This window comes from Chiloscyllium plagiosum, unplaced genomic scaffold (genome assembly GCF_037043375.1).
Source record: "Chiloscyllium plagiosum isolate Xiang-an unplaced genomic scaffold, Cpla_swu_hap1 HiC_scaffold_40, whole genome shotgun sequence".
NCBI lineage: Eukaryota > Metazoa > Chordata > Chondrichthyes > Orectolobiformes > Hemiscylliidae > Chiloscyllium > Chiloscyllium plagiosum.
The window spans coordinates 2,917,620-2,938,576 of record NW_028270178.1 but is presented as its reverse complement, the minus strand read 5'-3'; the positions used below and the strand labels follow the sequence as shown (position 1 = coordinate 2,938,576).

General features: G+C 52.5%; 1 protein-coding gene across 1 annotated transcript in view; it reads right to left on the bottom strand.

Annotated features, from left to right (window-relative positions):
- The window catches only part of ppox (protoporphyrinogen oxidase), a 68,531-nt gene that overhangs the window by 7,190 nt on the left and 40,384 nt on the right, over window positions 1–20,957 (bottom strand). Inside the window, exons 4-10 of the mRNA XM_087981609.1 lie at window positions 20,191–20,323; window positions 11,560–11,704; window positions 8,183–8,376; window positions 7,214–7,274; window positions 6,998–7,116; window positions 6,296–6,409; window positions 5,828–5,977 (exon numbers count right to left, since the gene is read on the bottom strand). Of these exons, the coding sequence (XP_087837735.1) occupies window positions 5,828–5,977; window positions 6,296–6,409; window positions 6,998–7,116; window positions 7,214–7,274; window positions 8,183–8,376; window positions 11,560–11,704; window positions 20,191–20,323 (916 nt within the window). The remainder of the gene's footprint in view (window positions 1–5,827; window positions 5,978–6,295; window positions 6,410–6,997; window positions 7,117–7,213; window positions 7,275–8,182; window positions 8,377–11,559; window positions 11,705–20,190; window positions 20,324–20,957) is intronic.

Below are 20,957 nucleotides of genomic sequence, written 5' to 3'. Positions count from 1 at the left end.
AGAGGGAGCTTTACTCTGTATCTAACCCCGTGCTGTCCCTGTCCTGGGAGTGTTTGATGGGGGGACAGTGTAGAGGGATCTTTACTCTGTATCTAACCCCGTGCTGTCCCTGTCCTGGGAGTGTTTGATGGGGGACAGTGTAGAGGGATCTTTACTCTGTATCTAATCCTGTGCTGTCCCTGTCCCTGGCAGTGTTTGATGGGGGACAGTGTAGAGGGAGCTTTACTCTGTATCTAACCCCGTGCTGTCCCTGTCCTGGGAGTGTTTGATGGGGGACAGTGTGGAGGGATCTTTACTCTGTATCTAACCCCGTGCTGTCCCTGTCCTGGGAGTGTTTGATGGGGGACAGTGTAGAGGGATCTTTACTCTGTATCTAATCCTGTGCTGTCCCTGTCCCTGGCAGTGGTTGATGGGGGACAGTGTAGAGGGAGCTTTACTCTGTATCTAACCCCGTGCTGTCCCTGTCCTGGGAGTGTTTGATGGGGGACAGTGTAGAGGGATCTTTACTCTGTATCTAATCCTGTGCTGTCCCTGTCCTGGGAGTGTTTGATGGGGGGACAGTGTAGAGGGATCTTTACTCTGTATCTAACCCCGTGCTGTCCCTGTCCTGGGAGTGTTTGATGGGGGACAGTGTAGAGGGACCTTTACTCTGTATCTAACACCGTGCTGTCCCTGTCCTGGGAGTGTTTGATGGGGGACAGTGTGGAGGGATCTTTACTCTGTATCTAACCCCGTGCTGTCCCTGTCCTGGGAGTGTTTGATGGGGGACAGTGTGGAGGGATCTTTACTCTGTATCTAACCCCGTGCTGTCCCTGTCCTGGGAGTGTTTGATGGGGACAGTGTCGAGGGAGCTTTACTCTGTATCTAACCCCGTGCTGTCCCTGTCCTGGGAGTGTTTGATGGGGGACAGTGTAGAGGGATCTTTACTCTGTATCTAACCCCGTGCTGTCCCTGTCCTGGGAGTGTTTGACGGGGGACAGTGTAGAGGAAGCTTTACTCTGTATCTAATCCCGTGCTGTCCCTGTCCTGGGAGTGTTTGATGGGGGACAGTGTAGAGGGAGCTTTACTCTGTATCTAACCCCATGCTGTCCCTGTCCCTGGGAGTGTTTGATGGGGGACAGTGTAGAGTGAGCTTTACTCTGTATCTAACCCCGTGCTGTCCCTGTCCTGGGAGTGTTTGATGGGGGGACAGTGTAGAGGGAGCTTTACTCTGTATCTAACCCCGTGCTGTCCCTGTCCTGGGAGTGTTTGATGGGGGGACAGTGTAGAGGGAGCTTTACTCTGTATCTAACCCCATGCTGTCCCTGTCCTGGGAGTGTTTGATGGGGGACAGTGTAGAAGGAGCTTTACTCTGTATCTAACCCCGTGCTGTCCCTGTCCTGGGAGTGTTTGATGGGGGGACAGTGTAGAGGGAGCTTTACTCTGTATCTAACCCCGTGCTGTCCCTGTCCTGGGAGTGTTTGATGGGGGGACAGTGTAGTGGGAGCTTTACTCTGTATCTAACCCTGTTCTGTCCCTGTCAATAGACAGTAGGTGCAGGAGTAGGCCATTCTGCCCTTGAAGCCTGCACCATCATTCAATATGATCATGGCTGATCATCCTCAATCAGTATCCTGTTCCTGCCTTATCTACATAACCCTTGATTCCACTATCCTTGAGAGCTCTATCCAATTCTTTTTAAATGAATCCAGAGACTGGGCCTCCACTGCCCTCTGGGCCAGAGCATTCCACACAGCCACCACTCTCTGGGTGAAGACGTTTCTCCTCATCTCTGTCCTAAATGGTTACCCCGTATTTTTAAGCTGTGTCCTCTGGTTCGGCACTCACCCACCAGCGGAAACATGTGTCCAATCCAGAGTGTCCAATCCTTTAATAATCTTATACGTCTCAATCAGATCCCCTCTCAGTCTTCTAAACTCAAGGGTATACAAGCTCAGTGGCTCCAGTCTTTCCATGTAAGGTAATCCCACCATTCCAGGAATTGACCTCGTGAACCTACACTGCATTCCCTCAATAGCCAGAATGTCTCTCCTCAAATTTGGAGACCAGAACTGCACACAGTACTCCAGGTGTGGTCTCACCAGGGCCCTGTACAGCTGCAGAAGAAGCTCTTTGCTTCTATACTCAATCCCTCTTGTTATGAAGGCCAGCATGCTATTAGCCTTCTTCACTACCTGCTGTACCTGCATGCTTACCTTCATTGACTGGTGTACAAGAACACCCAGATCTCTCTGTACTGCCCCTTTACCTAAATTGATTCCATTTAGGTCGTAATCTGCCTTCCTGTTCTTGCCACCAAAGTGGATAACCATCCATTTATCCACATTAAACTGCATCTGCCATGCATCTGACCACTCACCTAACCTGTCCAGGTCACCCTGTAATCTCCTAACATCCTCCTCACATTTCACCCTGCCACCCAGCTTAGTATCATCAGTAAATTTGCTAATGTTATTACTAATACCATCTTCTATATCATTAACATATATTGTAAAAAGCTGCAGTCCCAGCACTGATCCCTGCGGTACCCCACTGGTCACTGCCTGCCATTCCGAAATGGAGTCGTTTATCACTACTCTTTGTTTCCTATCAGCCAACCAACTTTCAATCCAAGTTAGTACCTCACGCCCAATACCATGTCCTGGGAGTGTTTAATGGCAGACAGTGTAGAGGGAACTTTACTCTGTATCTAACCCCATGCTGTCCCTGTCCTGGGAGTGTTTAATAGCAGACAGTGTAGAGGGAGCTTTACTCTGTATCTAACCCCATGCTGTCCCTGTCCTGGGAGTGTTTGATGGGGGGACAGTGTAGAGTGAGCTTTACTCTGTATCTAACCCCGTGCTGTCCCTGTCCTGGGAGTGTTTGATGGGGGACAGTGTAGAGGGAGCTTTACTCTGTATCTAACCCCGTGCTGTCCCTGTCCTGGGAGTGTTTGATGGGGACAGTGTAGAGGGAGCTTTACTCTGTATCTAACCCCGTGCTGTCCCTGTCCTGGGAGTGTTTGATGTGGGGACAGTGTAGAGGAAGCTTTACTCTGTATCTAACCCCGTGCTGTCCCTGTCCTGGGAGTGTTTGATGGGGGGACAGTGTAGAGTGAGCTTTACTCTGTATCTAACCCCGTGCTGTCCCTGTCCTGGGAGTGTTTGATGGGGGACAGTGTAGAGGGAGCTTTACTCTGTATCTAACCCCGTGCTGTCCCTGTCCTGGGAGTGTTTGATGGGGGACAGTGTAGAGGAAGCTTTACTCTGTATCTAACCCCGTGCTGTCCCTGTCCTGGGAGTGTTTGATGGGGGGACAGTGTAGAGGGAGCTTTACTCTGTATCTAACCCCGTGCTGTCCCTGTCCTGGGAGTGTTTGATGGGGGACAGTGTAGAGGGAGCTTTACTCTGTATCTAACCCTGTGCTGTCCCTGTCCTGGGAGTGTTTGATGGGGGACAGTGTAGAGGGATCTTTACTCTGTATCTAACCCCGTGCTGTCCCTGTCCTGGGAGTGTTTGATGGGGGACAGTGTAGAGGAAGCTTTACTCTGTATCTAACCCCGTGCTGTCCCTGTCCTGGGAGTGTTTGATGGGGGACAGTGTAGAGGAAGCTTTACTCTGTATCTAACCCCGTGCTGTCCCTGTCCTGGGAGTGTTTGATGGGGGGACAGTGTAGAGGGAGCTTTACTCTGTATCTAACCCCGTGCTGTCCCTGTCCTGGGAGTGTTTGATGGGGGACAGTGTAGAGGGAGCTTTACTCTGTATCTAACCCTGTGTTGTCCCTGTCCTGGGAGTGTTTGATGGGGGACAGTGGAGAGAAAGCTTTACTCTGTATCTAACCCCGTGCTGTCCCTGTCCTGGGAGTGTTTGATGGGGGACAGTGTAGAGGGAGCTTTACTCTGTATCTAACCCTGTGCTGTCCCTGTCCTGGGAGTGTTTGATGGGGGCAGTGTAGAGGGAGCTTTACTCTGTATCTAACCCCGTGCTGTCCCTGTCCTGGGAGTGTTTGATGGGGGACAGTGTAGAGGAAGCTTTACTCTGTATCTAACCCCGTGCTGTCCCTGTCCTGGGAGTGTTTGATGGGGGGACAGTGTAGAGGGAGCTTTACTCTGTATCTAACCCCGTGCTGTCCCTGTCCTGTCAGTGTTTGATGGGGGACAGTGTAGAGGGATCTTTACTCTGTATCTAACCCCGTGCTGTCCCTGCCCTGGGAGTGTTTGATGGGGGACAGTGTAGAGAGAGCTTTACTCTGTATCTAACCCTGTGCTGTCCCTGTCCTGTCAGTGTTTGATGGGGGACAGTGTAGAGGGATCTTTACTCTGTATCTAACCCCGTGCTGTCCCTGCCCTGGGAGTGTTTGATGGGGGACAGTGTAGAGGGAGCTTTACTCTGTATCTAACCCCGTGCTGTCCCTGTCCTGGGAGTGTTTGATGGGGGACAGTGTAGAGAGAGCTTTACTCTGTATCTAACCCCGTGCTGTCCCTGTCCTGGGAGTGTTTGATGGGGACAGTGTAAAGGGAGCTTTACTCTGTATCTAACCCCGTGCTGTCCCTGTCCTGGGAGTGTTTGATGGGGGACAGTGTAGAGGGAGCTTTACTCTGTATCTAACCCCGTGCTGTCCCTGTCCTGGGAGTGTTTGATGGGGGACAGTGTAGAGGGAGCTTTACTCTGTATCTAACCCCGTGCTGTCCCTGTCCCTGGGAGTGTTTGATGGGGACAGTGTAGAGGGAGCTTTACTCTGTATCTAACCCCGTGCTGTCCCTGTCCTGGGAGTGTTTGATGGGGGACAGTGTAGAGGGAGCTTTACTCTGTATCTAACCCCGTGCTGTCCCTGTCCTGGGAGTGTTTGATGGTGGACAGTGTAGAGGGAGCTTTACTCTGTATCTAACCCCGTGCTGTCCCTGTCCTGGGAGTGTTTGATGGGGGACAGTGTAGAGGGAGCTTTACTCTGTATCTAACCCTGTGCTGTCCCTGTCCCTGGGAGTGTTTGATGGGGGACAGTGTAGAGGGAGCTTTACTCTCTATCTAACCCCGTGCTGTCCCTGCCCTGGGAGTGTTTGATGGGGGGACAGTGTAGAGGGAGCTTTACTCTGTATCTAACCCCGTGCTGTCCCTGTCCCGGGAGTGTTTGATGGGGGACAGTATAGAGGGAGCTTTACTCTGTATCTAACCCCGTGCTGTCCCTGTCCCTGGGAGTGTTTGATGGGGGGGACAGTGTAGAGGGAGCTTTACTCTCTATCTAACCCCGTGCTGTCCCTGCCCTGGGAGTGTTTGATGGGGGGACAGTGTAGAGGGAGCTTTACTCTGTATCTCACCCCGTGCAGTCCCTGTCCTGGGAGTGTTTGATGGGGGGACAGTGTAGAGGGAGCTTTAGTCTGTATCTAACCCCGTGCTGTCCCTGTCCTGGGAGTGTTTGATGGGGACAGTGTAGAGGGAGCTTTACTCTGTATCTAACCCCGTGCTGTCCCTGTCCTGGGAGTGTTTGATGGGGGACAGTGTAGAGGGAGCTTTACTCTGTATCTCACCCCGTGCAGTCCCTGTCCTGGGAGTGTTTGATGGGGGACAGTGTAGAGGGAGCTTTAGTCTGTATCTAACCCCGTGCTGTCCCTGTCCTGGGAGTGTTTGATGGGGACAGTGTAGAGGGAGCTTTACTCTGTATCTAACCCCGTGCTGTCGCTGTCCTGGGAGTGTTTGATGGGGGACAGTGTAGAGGGAGCTTTACTCTGTATCTAACCCCGTGCTGTCCCTGTCCTGGGGAACGGTGCACAGGGGCATTTACTCTCTCCATATGATGTCACCTTGACCTGGAAGTGGTTGACAGGGACCACTGAGATGAAACCTTTGCTCACCTTGTGCACCTTGACGATGGCCCTCAGGGGATTCTGGGTAATCCCCAGGTGACTGCGCACCGTGTCCCTGGCTCGCTGCAGCAGATGGCCCTCAGCGACAGTCTCCGGGTCACCAAAGGCTTCCCGGAACCAGGAGCCCCCCATCATGACCTACAAACATTGTTGGGAAGCGTTAGAGCAGGATCGACCGCAACTCCTTTCCTCACGAGCGGTTGGAAACGCAGATGGGCCCCCCCCCCCTTACCCAGAGTCTCTTGCGCCCCTCCAGGAGTGATTCGTCTCTCTCCCCCCCCAATCCGCGGGCTGATCGGCTTCTGGTGATTTTCCCCCCCCCTCCCCCGGGGCAACTGTCCCATCGACGACGGAGGGGTATTCCGGTCTCCCTGAGCTGTTGCGGGGCCCATTCTCACGGAACCCAGCCCCTCACGCTCCCCGGCAGCCCAGCCCCATGCTCTCTCCACACCGTACCGTCAGCCTGGTGGTAGGTGTACCCACGCGGTCTTGCTCGGGGAAACTGCAGGAGTCGTAAACAACACCCAGGATTTCCCGGCTCTCCTGCGAGGGTACAAGATGTCCAAAGCCCTGGACAGGAGAGAGACAGAGAGAGAGAGAGAGAGAGAGAGAGAGAGGCCGTTAGAACATGGCAGAGACAGCAAAGTGCAGGGAGGGAGGGAGGGGAGGAAAGAGAGTGGGGGGGTAAAGGGTGAGAGAGAGAGAGGGTACGGAGAGAGGAGGGAGAGGGGTGGAGAGCCGGGGAGGAGGGAGAGATGGGGGGAGGTGGGAGAGGGAGAGAGAGAGGGAGGGAGAGAGGGGCACAGAGAGAAAGGGGCACAGAGAGAGAGAGAGAGAGAGAGAGAGAGAGAGATACAGAGACAGAGAGTGAGAGAGGGAGAGAGAGAGAGAGCGAGAAAGAGAGAGACTGAGACAGACAGTAAGAGGGAAAGAAAAAAAGTCGTCGAGAGAGACAGCAAGGTACCGAGACAGAGACATGGAGAGACTGTGGGAAACAAAGAGACAGCGAGAGAAAGTGTGTCAGACTCAGTGAGGGAGAGTCTTAACGAAGAGACAGTGAGAATCGAGGAGACAAAGGGTGGGAGACGGAGCACAAAGTGCGAGGGATTGAGCAACATGTGAAGTGCGCGCAATGCCACGTGACCGAGAGACACTCACTGTAATGGGAAGGACCGAGCCATCATACTCCAGATTGACCACAGTGACAGACACGCTGTCAATCTGCTGCAGGCTGTCACCCAGGGCCACCCAGGACGGAGGCAGGATTCCGCTCAGCACTACAGACAGACACAGGAGAAAGCTCAGAGGTAAAAGGGCAACTCGGTCCATCTCCGAGAACAACTGACAGCCCATGTCAATCGCCAACGTACAAACCTTTTGCCGGGACTGAGGAAAAAATGTGATCCGCCTTCATCGTCCCTCCATCAAGATGGACCTGACACAGAAAACAAAACACCTCAGAGATCGGAACCAGACAGAGAGAGTGACAGGGATGGAGACTTTACATGTAATTATCCAGCCGTATCACATAACACAGGCTGGAATCTAATCGGGGGGGGTTCAGGGTGGGTTATATACAGAATAACAGATACCCGGGAGTGAGTTACAGACTGGAATCTAATCGAGGGGTTCAGGGTGGGTTATATACAGAATAACAGATACTCCAGACTGAGTTACAGGCTGGAATCTAATCGAGGGGTTCAGGGTGGGTTATATACAGAATAACAGATACCCCGGATGTGAGTTACAGACTGGAATCTAATCGAGGGGTTCAGGGTGGGTTATATACAGAATAACAGATACCCGGGAGTGAGTTACAGACTGGAATCTAATTGAGGGGTTCAGGGTATGTTATATACAGAATAACAGATACTCCAGACTGAGTTACAGACTGGAATCTAATCGAGGGGTTCAGGGTGGGTTATATACAGAATAACAGATACTCCAGACTGAGTTACAGGCTGGAATCTAATCGAGGGGTTCAGGGTGGGTTATATACAGAATAACAGATACCCCGGGAGTGAGTTACAGACTGGAATCTAATCGAGGGGTTCAGGGTGAGTTATATACAGAATAACAGATACCCGGGAGTGAGTTACAGACTGGAATCTAATCGAGGAGTTCAGGGTGGGTTATATACAGAATAACAGATACCTGGGAGTGAGTTACAGACTGGAATCTAATCGAGGTGTTGAGCTGAGCTGCATACAAACATGGAATCCCTACAGTGTGGAAGCAGGCCATTCTGCCCATTGAGTCCATCTGAAGAGCATCCCACCCAGACCCACATCCCTCCCCCATCCACATCGACACTCAGGACCAGTTTATTTTTTAACCCTTCACCTCCCAGGCTCCATCAGGTGTCTGTTGAATCCTGTTGACGGGTGTGTCCCGGTGAATTTCCACTCCGCGTCTCTGTAACTCCTGCTCCATTGCCTCTGGTAGGGACTGCATGCCTTGTTTCAACGACCACTGTGCCCAGCCCTCAGTCTGCGCTCGCCTCACTAATGGGGAGGTGAAGCTGGCATCCTTGCTGGCTGTGGGGAGGGGGGGGCGGGAACAGGATGGGGAAATGGGAGTTGGACAGAAATCCGGCTGCTGAGTAACCCCAACCCCAGGAAATACCACGGGGGGGCAGCTGCAGAGACAGGCAGAGAGAGACAGAGCTGGCCAGGCATGGAGGGGAGAGGCAGATTGGGAATGGGGAGAAATGAGCGCGGCACGATGTGAGTGGGATGGGCGGCAGCGGATGGTGCTGAGCAGAATGGGGGGGAAAACAGAAAGAGAGACTGCCGGGGGAGGGGGAGATTGTGAGTGGTGGCAGGGAGAGAGATTGGGGGAGGGGGAGAGAGAGGAAGGGGGAGAGAGAGAGAGGAAGGGGGAGAGAGAGAGAGGGAGGGGGAGAGAGAGGGAGGGGGGAGAGAGAGAGAGGGGGGGGAGAGCGAGCGGGGGGGGAGAGCGAGCGGGGGGGGAGAGCGAGCGGGGGGGGGGAGAGAGAGCGGGGGGGGAGAGAGAGCGGGGGGGGGGAGAGAGAGCGGGGGGGGGAGAGAGAGCGGGGGGGGGGGGGAGAGCGGGGGGGGGGGGGAGCGGGGGGGGGGAGAGAGCGGGGGGGGAGAGAGAGCGGGGGGGAGAGAGAGCGGGGGGGGAGAGAGAGCGGGGGGGAGAGAGAGCGGGGGGGGAGAGAGCGGGAGGGGGGAGAGAGAGCGGGAGGGAGGGGGGAGAGGGGGAGAAAGAGAGGGAGGGGGAGAAAGAGAGGGAGGGGGAGAAAGAGAGGGAGGGGGAGAAAGAGAGGGAGGGGGAGAAAGAGAGGGAGGGGGAGAAAGAGAGGGAGGGGGAGAAAGAGAGGGAGGGGGAGAAAGAGAGGGAGGGGGAGAAAGAGAGGGAGGGGGAGAAAGAGAGGGAGGGGGAGAAAGAGAGGGAGGGGGAGAAAGAGAGGGAGGGGGAGAAAGAGAGGGGGAGGGAGAAAGAGAGGGGGAGGGAGAGAGGGGGAGGGAGAGAGGGGGAGGGAGAGAGGGGGAGGGAGAGAGGGGGAGGGAGAGAGGGGGAGGGAGAGAGGGGGAGGGAGAGAGGGGGAGGGAGAGAGGGGGAGGGAGAGAGGGGGAGGGAGAGAGGGGGAGGGAGAGAGGGGGAGGGAGAGAGGGGGAGGGAGAGAGGGGGAGGGAGAGAGGGGGAGGGAGAGAGGGAGGGAGGGGGAGGGGTAGAGAGGGGGAGAGAGGGAGGGAGGGAGGGAGGGGGAGAGAGAAAGAGAGAGAGAGGAGAGAGAGAGAGAGCGCGTGTGGGATGGGGTGGAAATGGGAGATGTTGGAGGGGGACAGGGAGAGGAAGTGACGCACTGTGGGTGTGATGTGGAGGAGCAGGTGTTGGACTGGGCTGGACAAAGTTAAAACTCACACAGTCCCAACAGGTTTATTTGGAAGCACTAGCTTTCGGAGCGCTGCTCCTTCATCAGGGGTGGGGGGGGGGGGGTTGTGGAGAATAAGATCATAAGACACAGAATTTATAGCAAAAGGATGACACTGTGATGTAACTGAAATGATATCTTGAACAAAACTGGATTGTTAAGTCTTTCATCTTTCAGTATGGGTTGCAAGTTTCAGTTCATTAATATATAAATCCCAGAACTTCTTTTAACTCACCTTCCGGAGATCACTTAAGATTTTATCACATAAGGTGACATCTCAGCTCAGACAATGCCGAAAGTGATTTCGAGAAGGTGAGTTAAAAGAAGTTCTGGGATTAATATATTAATGAACTGAAACTTGCAACCCATACTGAAAGATGAAAGACTGAACAATCCAGTTTTGTTCAAGATATCATTTCAGTTGCATCACACTGTCATCTTTTGCTATAAACTCTGCGTTTTATGAGCTTACACCCTATGGAGGGCACGGTGGCTCAGTGGTTAGGACCACTGCCTCACAGGGCCAGGGACCCGGGTTCAATTCCATCCCCGGGCGACTGTCTGTGTGGAGTTTGCACATTCTCCCCGTGTCTGCGTGGGTTTCCTCCGGGTGCTCCGGTTTCACCCACAGTCCAAAGATGTGTAGGTTAGGGTGGATTGGCCATGCTAAATTACCCATAGTGTTCAGGGATGTGCAGGTTAGGGTGGATTGGCCGAGCTAAATTACCCCATAGTGTTCAGGGATGTGCAGGTTAGTGTGGATTGGCCGAGCTAAATTACCCCATAGTGTTCAGGGATGTGCAGGTTAGGGTGGATTGGCCGAGCTAAATTACCCCATAGTGTTCAGGGATGTGCAGGTTAGGGTGGATTGGCCGAGCTAAATTACCCCACAGTGTTCAGGGATGTGCAGGTTAGGGTGAATTGGCCATGCAAAATTACCCCACAGTGTTCAGAGATGTGCAGGTTAGGGTGGATTGGCCATGCTAAATTACCCCATAGTGTTCAGGGATGTGCAGGTTAGGGTGGATTGGCCATGCTAAATTACCCCATAGTGTTCAGGGATGTGCAGGTTAGGGTGGATCGGCCATGGTAAATTACCCCATAGTGTTCAGGGATGTGTAGGTTAGGGTGGATTGGCCATGCTAAATTACCCCACAGTGTTCAGAGATGTGCAGGTTAGGGTGGATCGGCCATGCTAAATTACCCATAGTGCCCAGGGATGTGCAGGTTAGGGTGGATTAGTTGGCGTAGAGAAATAGGTGAGGGGAATGTGTCTGGGTGGGTTACTTTTCAGAGGGTTTGTGTGGACTTGTTGGGCTGAATGGCCTGTTTCCACACTGTAGGGATTCTATGGTTACTCCACAATCACCTGATGAAGGAGCGGCGCTCCGAAAGCTAGTGCTTCCAAGTAAACCTGTTGGACTCTAACCTGGTGTTGTGGGATTTATCAGTGTGGGTGGACTAGCGAGGGGAGAGGGGGGGGCGGAGAAGAGAGAGAGATAGAGAGAGAGAGGAGAGGAGAGAGACAGGGAGAGAGAGAGAGAGTGAGAGAGAGACACACACAGAGAGAAGAGGAGGCGGGGGGCGGAGAAGAGAGAGAGAGGAGAGGAGAGAGACAGGGAGAGAGAGAGAGTGAGCGAGAGACACACACAGAGAGAAGAGGAGGCAGAGAGAGAGTGAGTGAGACAGAGAGGAGAGAGAGAAAGCTTAGGGAGACAAGGGCCAGACTGGGAGAGAGGGATTGCAGAGGAGTGAGTGTGAGTGTGTGAGAGTGAGAGAGGGGGAGTGACAGGCCATTAAGATGAGGCTGACTGAGTACCTCCTCCTGCAATCATCCCGATCAGCACAGATCCAAACTTCTTCTCGGCCTCAAACAGTGTGGGAAAGCAGGATCGCACACTGAGCTTCCGGCTGTTCCCAGCGAAGATCCCACGGCACAGGCTGTCCACGGCCAGTTCCGCCAGCTGTCGGGGGGGAGGGAAACATACGAGAGTCTCATTTAAACCAAAAAGATAGCAGGCTGCTCTATTGGAACGCATGCAGCCTTCCTAACCAGGGAGGGAGCTCGGTAAGTGCAAACACAGGCACTACACTGGGTCGATTCCAGCCTCAGGCTGACTGTCTGTGTGGAGTTTGCACATTCTCCCCGTGTCTGCGTGAGTTTCCTCCGGGTGCTCCGGTTTCACACACAGTCCAAAGATGTGTAGGTTAGGGTGGATTGGCCATGCTAACTTACCCATAGTGCTCAGGGATGTGCGGTTTGGGTGGATTGGCCATGCTAAATTACCCATAGTGTTCAGGGATGTGCAGGTTAGGGTGGATTGGCCATGCTAAATTACCCCATAGTGTTCAGGGATGTGTAGGTTAGGGTGGATTGGCCATGCTAAATTACCCCATAGTGTTCAGGGATGTGCAGGTTAGGGTGGATTGGCCATGCTAAATTACCCATAGTGTTCAGGGATGTGTAGGTTAGGGTGGATTGGCCATGCTAAATTACCCATAGTGTTCAGGGATGTATAGGTTAGGGTGGATTGGCCATGCTAAATTACCCCATAGTGTTCAGGGATGTATAGGTTAGGGTGGATTGGCCATGCTAAATTAACCCATAGTGTTCAGGGATGTGTAGGTTAGGGTGGATTGGCCATGCTAAATTACCCTATAGTTTTCAGGGATGTGTAGGTTAGGGTGGATTGGCCATGCTAAATTACCCCATAGTGTTCAGGGATGTGAAGGTTAGGGTGGATTGGCCATGCTAAATTACCCCATAGTGTTCAGGGATGTGTAGGTTAGGGTGGATTGGCCATGCTAAATTACCCCAAAGTGTTCAGGGATGTGCAGATTAGGGTGGATTGGCCATGTTAAATTACCCCATAGTGTTCAGGGATGTGCAGGTTAGGATAAATTGGCCATGCTAAATTACCCCATTGTGTTCAGGGATGTGCAGGTTAGGGTGGATTGGCCATGCTAAATTACCCATAGTGTTCAGGGATGTGCAGGTTAGGGTAGATTGGCCATGCTAAATTACCCCATAGTGCCCAGGGATGTGTAGGTTAGGGTGGATTGGCCATGCTAAATTACCCATAGTGTTCAGGGATGTGCAGGTTAGGGTGGATTGGCCATGCTAAATTACCCCATAGTGTTCAGGGATGCGCAGGTTAGGGTGGATTGGCCATGCTAAATTACCCATAGTGTTCAGGGATGTGCAGGTTAGGGTGGATTGGCCGTGCTAAATTACCCCATAGTGTTCAGGGATGTGTAGGTTAGGGTGGATTGGCCATGCTAAATTACCCCATAGTGTTCAGGGATGTGTAGGTTAGGGTGGATTGGCCATGCTAAATTACCCATAGTGTTCAGGGATGTGTAGGTTAGGGTGGATTGGCCGTGCTAAATTACCCCATAGTGTTCAGGGATGTGTAGGTTAGGGTGGATTGGCCATGCTAAATTACCCCATAGTGCTCAGGGATGTGTAGGTTAGGGTGGATTGGCCATGCTAAATTACCCATAGTGTTCAGGGATGTGCAAGTTAGGGTGGATTGGCCATGCTAAATTACCCCATAGTGTTCAGGGATGTGCAGGTTAGGGTGGATTGGCCATGCTAAATTACCCATAGTGCTCAGGGATGTGTAGGTTAGGGTAGATTGGCCATGCTAAATTACCCCATAGTGCTCAGGGATGTGTAGGTTAGGGTGGATTGGCCATGCTAAATTACCCATAGTGTTCAGGGATGTGCAAGTTAGAGTGGATTGGCCATGCTAAATTACCCCATAGTGTTCAGGGATGTGTAGGTTAGGGTAGATTGGCCATGCTAAATTACCCCATAGTGTTCAGGGATGTGCAGGTTAGGGTGGATTGGCCATGCTAAATTACCCCATAGTGCTCAGGGATGTGCAGGTTAGGGTGGATTGGCCATGCTAAATTACCCCATAGTGTTCAGGGATGTGTAGGTTAGGGTGGATTGGCCATGCTAAATTACCCCATAGTGTTCAGGGATGTGCAGGTTAGGGTAGATTGGCCATGCTAAATTACCCCATAGTGCTCAGGGATGTGCAGGTTAGGGTGGATTGGCCATGCTAAATTACCCCATAGTGCTCAGGGATGTGCAGGTTAGGGTGGATTGGCCATGCTAAATTACCCCATAGTGTTCAGGGATGTGTAGGTTAGGGTGGATTGGCCATGCTAAATTACCCCATTGTGTTCAGGGATGTGCAGGTTAGGGTAGATTGGCCATGCTAAATTACCCATAGTGTTCAGGGATGTGCAGGTTAGGGTAGATTGGCCATGCTAAATTACCCCATAGTGTTCAGGGATGTGCAGATTAGGGTGGATTGGCCATGCTAAATTACCCCATTGTGTTCAGGGATGTGCAGGTTAGGGTGGATTGGCCATGTTAAATTACCCCATAGTGTTCAGGGATGTGCAGGTTAGGGTGGATTGGCCATGCTAAATTACCCCATAGTGTTCAGGGATGTGTAGGTTAGGGTGGATTGGCCATGCTAAATTACCCCATTGTGTTCAGGGATGTGCAGGTTAGGGTGGATTGGCCATGCTAAATTACCCATAGTGTTCAGGGATGTGTAGGTTAGGGTGGATTGGCCATGCTAAATTACCCCATAGTGTTCAGGGATGTGTAGGTTAGGGTGGATTGGCCATGCTAAATTACCCCATAGTGCTCAGGAATGTGTAGGTTAGGGTGGATTGGCCATGCTAAATTACCCCATAGTGCTCAGGGATGTGTAGGTTAGGGTGGATTGGCCATGCTAAATTACCCATAGTGTTCAGGGATGTGCAGGTTAGGGTGGATTGGCCATGCTAAATTACCCCATAGTGTTCAGGGATGTGTAGGTTAGGGTGGATTGGCCGTGCTAAATTACCCCATAGTGTTCAGGGATGCGCAGGTTAGGGTAGATTGGCCATGCTAAATTACCATAGTATTCAGGGATGTGCAGGTTAGGGTGGATTGGCCGTGCTAAATTACCCCATAGTGTTCAGGGATGTGTAGGTTAGGGTGGATTGGCCATGCTAAATTACCCCATAGTGTTCAGGGATGTGCAGGTTAGGGTGGATTGGCCATGCTAAATTACCCCATAGTGTTCAGGGATGTGCAGGTTAGGGTGGATTGGCCGAGCTAAATTACCCCATAGTGCTCAGGGATGTGTAGGTTAGGGTGGATTGGCCATGCTAAATTACCCCATAGTGTTCAGGGATGTGCAGGTTAGGGTGGATTGGCCATGCTAAATTACCCATAGTGTTCAGGGATTTGCAGGTTAAGGTGGATTGGCCATGCTAAATTACCCCATAGTGTTCAGGGATGTGTAGGTTAGGGTGGATTGGCTATGCTAGATTACCCATAGTGTTCAGGGATTTGCAGGTTAAGGTGGATTGGCCATGCTAAATTCGGGTAATTTAGCATGGCCAATTACCCATAGTGTTCGGTGCATTATTCAGGGGTAAATATGGGGTGGGGGATTGGATCTGGCTGGGTTACTCTTCGGAAGGTGTGCGTGGACTTGTTAGGCAGAAGGGCCTGTTTCCAACTCCAGGGATTCTAATCTAATCTATTCACGTTATGATCACTATTTCCTAACGGCTCTTCCACACTAAGGTCATGAGATTGTTCTTTGTCAGCACACATGTGTCTTGATCAGTCCGATCCCCGGGCGACCCCTCAAGATTCTGTTGCATTTGCGATGATGTGGTTAGCCCGGGCCTATTTGGGAACCAAAGTCGCACGTTATTGTTGTAGTACCCATGCTACACGCGTTCCTCATTTCCTGATTGATCCTCTGTCCGGAATAACCCCCCCCCGCCCCCTCCCACTCTGTGTTTGCTGTCCTTTCATGACTGCACCATTTCTCGATCCTTGAACCTAAGATTCCCTATCGCAAGGTTTGCGGATGGCACCGGGATTGGTGTTGGAGTGGACGGTGATGTAGGTTGCCTCAGGTTACAGAGGGATCTTGATCAGTTGGGGTCCACGGGGGTGGACAGATGGAGTTCAATCTGGATAAATGTGAGGTGTTGCATTTTGCTGAGACAAACAGGGGCAGGACTTATATAGTTAATGGTAGGGCCCTGGGTAGTGTTGGAGAACCGAGGGAGACCCGGGAGATCTGGGACATCATTGTGTGAAGTTTGTTGACGGTGGGGTTTAAGAAGGCATTCAGCACGGCTTGCCTTCATTGCTCAGCCCTTCGAGTGTAGGAGTTGGGGAATGTCATTTTGGTTTGTACAGGACATTGGTGAGGCCCCGTCTGGAGCACTGTGTCCAGTTATTGCTCAGCCCTTTGAGTGTAGGAGTTGGAGAATGTCATGTTGGGGTTATACAGGACATTGGTGAGGCCCCGTCTGGAGCACTGTGTCCAGTTATTGCTCAGCCCTTTGAGTGTAGGAGTTGGAGAATGTCATGTTGGGGTTATACAGGACATTGGTGAGGCCCCGTCTGGAGCACTGTGTCCAGTTATTGCTCAGCCCTTTGAGTGTAGGAGTTGGAGAATGTCATGTTGGGGTTATACAGGACATTGGTGAGGCCCCGTCTGGAGCACTGTGTCCAGTTATTGCTCAGCCCTTTGAGTGTAGGAGTTGGGGAACGTCACGTTGGGGTTATACAGGACATTGGTGAGGCCCCGTCTGGAGCACTGTGTCCAGTTATTGCTCAGCCCTTTGAGTGTAGGAGTTGGGGAACGTCACGTTGGGGTTGTACAGGACATTGGTGAGGTCTCGTCTGGAGAACTGTGTCCAGTTCCGGTCGCCCTGTTACAGGAAGGAGATTGTTAAACCCGGAGAGGGTTCAGAAGGGATTTACCGGGAGGTTGCTGGGAACGGAGGGTTTGCGATATAAGGAGATGCTGGGAATTCTTTTTCACTGGAGCGTAGCAGGTTGAGAGGAGACCTGATAGAGGTTTATAAAATCCTGAGGGGGATAGATACAGTTAATGAGAGATGGCTTTTCCCTCGGATGGGGAATTTCAAGACTTGGGGGCACAGTTTTAAGGTGAAAGGAGAGAGATTTAAACGGGACATGAGGGGCAAATATTTTTACACAGAGGGTGGTCCGTGTGTGGAATGACCTTCCTGAGGGAGTGCTGGGTGTGGGCACAGTTAGAACGTTTAAAAAACCTTTATCGAGGTTTATAAAATCCTGAGGGGGATTGGGCCGAAGCGTCTCTTTCCGTGCTGTACGACTCGATAAATGCACTGAAATGGCTCTTTGTTAACAGCACTCCTTCCTCCATCACCCTGTCCTCTCGAACATGGAATTGTACAGTACGGAAGGAGGCCATTCGACCCATCTTGTCTGTACCAGATCCCCCAAAGAGCTACCCAGCTGGTCCCGCTCTCCAGCCCGATCTCTATCGGACTCGAACTCCATCCCTTTCAAATATATCTCCAGCTCTCTTCGGAATCTGGCTCCCCCAATCCCCCAGGCAGCGCACTCCAAATCAGAGAATCCCCGACAGTGGGGAAACAGGCCCTTCGGCCCAAAAGGTCCACACCAACCCTCCAAAGGGTATGTTACCCAGACCCCTTCTCCTTCCCTTTCCTCTTCCCTTATTACTCAACATTTTCCCCAGACAAATGCACCTAACCCCTCACATCTCTGAGCACTATGGGGTAATTTAGCGTGGCCAATCCACCCTAACTGGCACATCTTTGGACTGTGGGAGGAAACTGGAGCACCCGGAGGAAACCCACAGAGAGACAGGGAGAATGTGCAAACTCCGCACAGTCAGTCGCCTCGAGGCTGGAATCGAACCTGGGACCCTGGCGCCGTGGGGCAGCAGTGCTAACCACTGAGCCACCGTGCCGGATAGAAAGGATTTCGAGAGATATGGGCCAAGTGCTGGCAAATGGGATTCAATGAGGTTAGGGATATCTGATCGGCATGGACGAGATGGGCCGAAGGGTCTTTTTCCCGTGCTGTCTGGCTGGGAAGCAGGGGAGGTGAAAGTGGGGAACAGGTGATTGACTGCTTTTGTGTGTGGGGGGGGGGCGAGGGGGAAATCAGTGCAGACCCTGGGTGGTGGGGGATGGAGGAATGGTCACTGGGCGCCTGGGGAAGGGGAACTGGAGGGAGAGAAAGTCTGGAATTAGAAAGGGGAGTTAGGGGAGAAGAGGAGGAGCAGCAGTGGGAAGGGCTGGGGAGAAACGGGGAGACGGGGAAGACGGGGGGAGAGAGACGGGGAGGGGAGGGAGACGGGGAGGGGAGGGAGTTGGGGAGGGGAGGGAGACGGGGAGGGGAGGGAGACGGGGAGGGGAGGGAGACGGGGAGGGGAGGGAGGGAGACGGGGAGGGGGGGAGGGAGGGGAGACGGGGGGGTGGAGGGAGACGGGGGGGGGGGGGAGGGAGACGGGGGAGGAGGGGGATGCTTTCGGAGGGCCGTTCCTTCATCGGGTGGTTGTTGGACTCTAACCTGGTGTGTGTGATTTTTAACTTTGTGCACCCCAGTCCAACACCGGCATCTCCAATTCACCGGAGGCAGTGCAGAGAGAAGAGGCATTTGGGACGGTCCCCGGTATAGAGGGGTTGTGTACACTAAGAAAGCTGCCACACAAAGGGTCCTGGGAGGGGGGACTTGTCCATGAAGCACAGAAAGCTAGCACCCAGGGGACAGCAGGTAATCAGGAAGGGCCAATGGAATGTGGGCCCTTGTTTCAAGGGGCTCGGAGTGTCAGAGTAGGGAGGTCTCACTGCAGCTGTACAAGGTGCTGGGGGGAGACTACGTCTGGAGGGCCGTGAGCAGTTTACATTCCCCTTATTTAAGGAAAGCTTACTTCATCGGAGGCAGTGGAGAGAGAAGATTCCTTCAGGATGGTCCCAGGTATGGAGGGGTGAGCAATGTCTAAACAGGGGTGGGACTCTGTTCACCAGAGTTTAGAATAATGAGAGGCGACCATGAAGGGGCTTGACGGAGTCAATGCTGAGAGGGTGCTCCCCCCCTCTCGGACGGGAGGGCACACTCTCAGAATAAAGAGGCAGCAGCTTAAGATGGAGGTGGGGAATCTCCTCTCTCAGGGGGCTTAGGTTTGTATCTCCTTGCCACGGACGGCTGTGGGGGGCAGGGTCCGGAGGCTGAGATGGAGAGATATTCTTGATCAGGCGGGGGGGGGGGGGGGAAATCGAGGGGTGGGGAGGTGCGAGTGTGGAACGTCAGATCGGCCATGATCCTACGGAACGGCGGGAGCAGGGCCCGAGGGGGCCGAATGCCCTCCTCCCGCTCCTATTTCTTACGGCCTGTTGATTGAAGATTTGGTCACCGCCGTTTCAGGGAGGACCTGACTGCACCGGGTGGAGGTGCTGAGGAGGTTTACCGATAGCTGCGGTTACGTTCCCCAGAGCGGTGAGGGTTGGGGAAGGATCTGACTGGGCTGCGTACAGTTATGAGGGCCTCAGGCCTGGGGGCGGATGGGCAGAAACGTTTGGCCTTGGTCGAGCTGTCAATAACAAGAGGGGGGCAGTTTTAAGGGAAGGAGCAGGCGGTTTTAGAAGGCGACGGAAGAAAGGTTTTCCGGCAACGTTGCCATCTCTTAACTGCCCACTGGGCCACTGCGGACGGGCGATAGGCTCTGACCCAGCCAGGGACCCCCTCATCCCGTGAACGATGATCAAGGATAAATGAAGGCAAGACCCTGAGGATTGCAGGGGCTGATTGCCTCAGGGAGGGAGAGACAGAAACCCTCACGACTCATTTCAGAAGTACTTAGGTGAGGACTTGGAACACCATAGTGTGTGGGAATATAACTCAAGAGCCGGGAATGAGATTAGATAGACAAACATGGGATGATTATCACAAAACCAATAGCCCAAAAGTCCTCTTTCTGTGCTGCAGAAAGAGTCTCATGTTTGTGGGTGTATTTACATAGTCTTTAATGTGTGTGTTATGGGAGGGTGTGTGTATGTGTATTGGAGTGTGTGATTATGTGCATGTGTTTTGAGTGTGCACATATTTATTTGAGTGTGCGTACCTGTTTTAACAGTACCCATGTGCATTGTGTGCGCGTGCAGTGTGTTTACTGAGATATTGTGCGCGTTTTGGGTGTGCATATGTATATTGAGTTTGCGTGTGTACATTGAGCGTGCGCGTGTGTGCATGGAGAGTGCACGTGTGCATTGACTGTACGTGAGACTTACATTGAGTATGTGAGTGTGCATTGAGCGTGCGTGAGTGTGCATTGAGCGTGCACGAGTGTGCATTGAATACAAGTCCATGTGTGTTTTGAGTGTGCGTGTATTTTGAGTGTTAGCATGTATATCGAATGTGCACATGTATTGAGTGTGCATGTGGGTTGGGTGTGTGTGTGCATGTGAGTGTATAAAGTGTGCGTGTATTGACAGTGTTTGTCCATAATGTGTACACTGACAATGTGCACAGCTGCAAAGAGTGTGTGCGTGTGTGTGTATACACGTGTGTAATGACAGTGTGTGTGAAACCACTCCCAGCCTGGCTCCTCACCTCCTTTCCAAACCTGCGAGTTGTGAAACTGTGAACACTTTCATCCTGGTCCTCTCCTCGTCTGACAAAGGGCTCCCGTAGTAAGCTGCTGATGATGGGCTGGGTGAACGGAGGGCGGGTGACAAAAGCAGATCTGTCAATTGCAACACAAGGTCAGGAATTCTCCACGTGATGAAAATGAACAGACAAAGAGCTGGGTGAGAGAGAAAGTGAGGATATGCTGGCTCTGAGCCACCAAACTGACCACCACCACCACCAACTCTCACTGCCCAGCCAATCACTGCCAGCAGAATGCCTTCAATCATTGTTCAACCAATCACCAAGTCTCATCGCCCAGCCAATCACTATGTCTCACTGTCCAGCCAATCACCCTCAATCACTGTTCAGCCAATCACCACCTCTCATCACCCAGCCAATCATGTCCAGCCAATTACTGGATCTCTCTGTCCAGCCAATTACTGGATCTCTCTGTCCAGCGAATCACCCTCAATCACTATTCAACTAATCACGTCATCTCTCATCACATAGCCAATCACGTCAATTCCCCTCAATCACTGTTCAGCCAATCACCGTCTCTAATCACCCAATCAATCACGTCCAGCCAATCACTAGCTCTCTCTGTCCACCCAATCACCCTCAAATCACTGTTCAACTAATCACACCACCTCTCATCGCCCAGCCAATTACCCTCAGTGTTCAGCCAATCACCATCTCTCATCATCCAGCCAATCATGTCCAGCCAATTACCCTCAATCAATCACCACCTC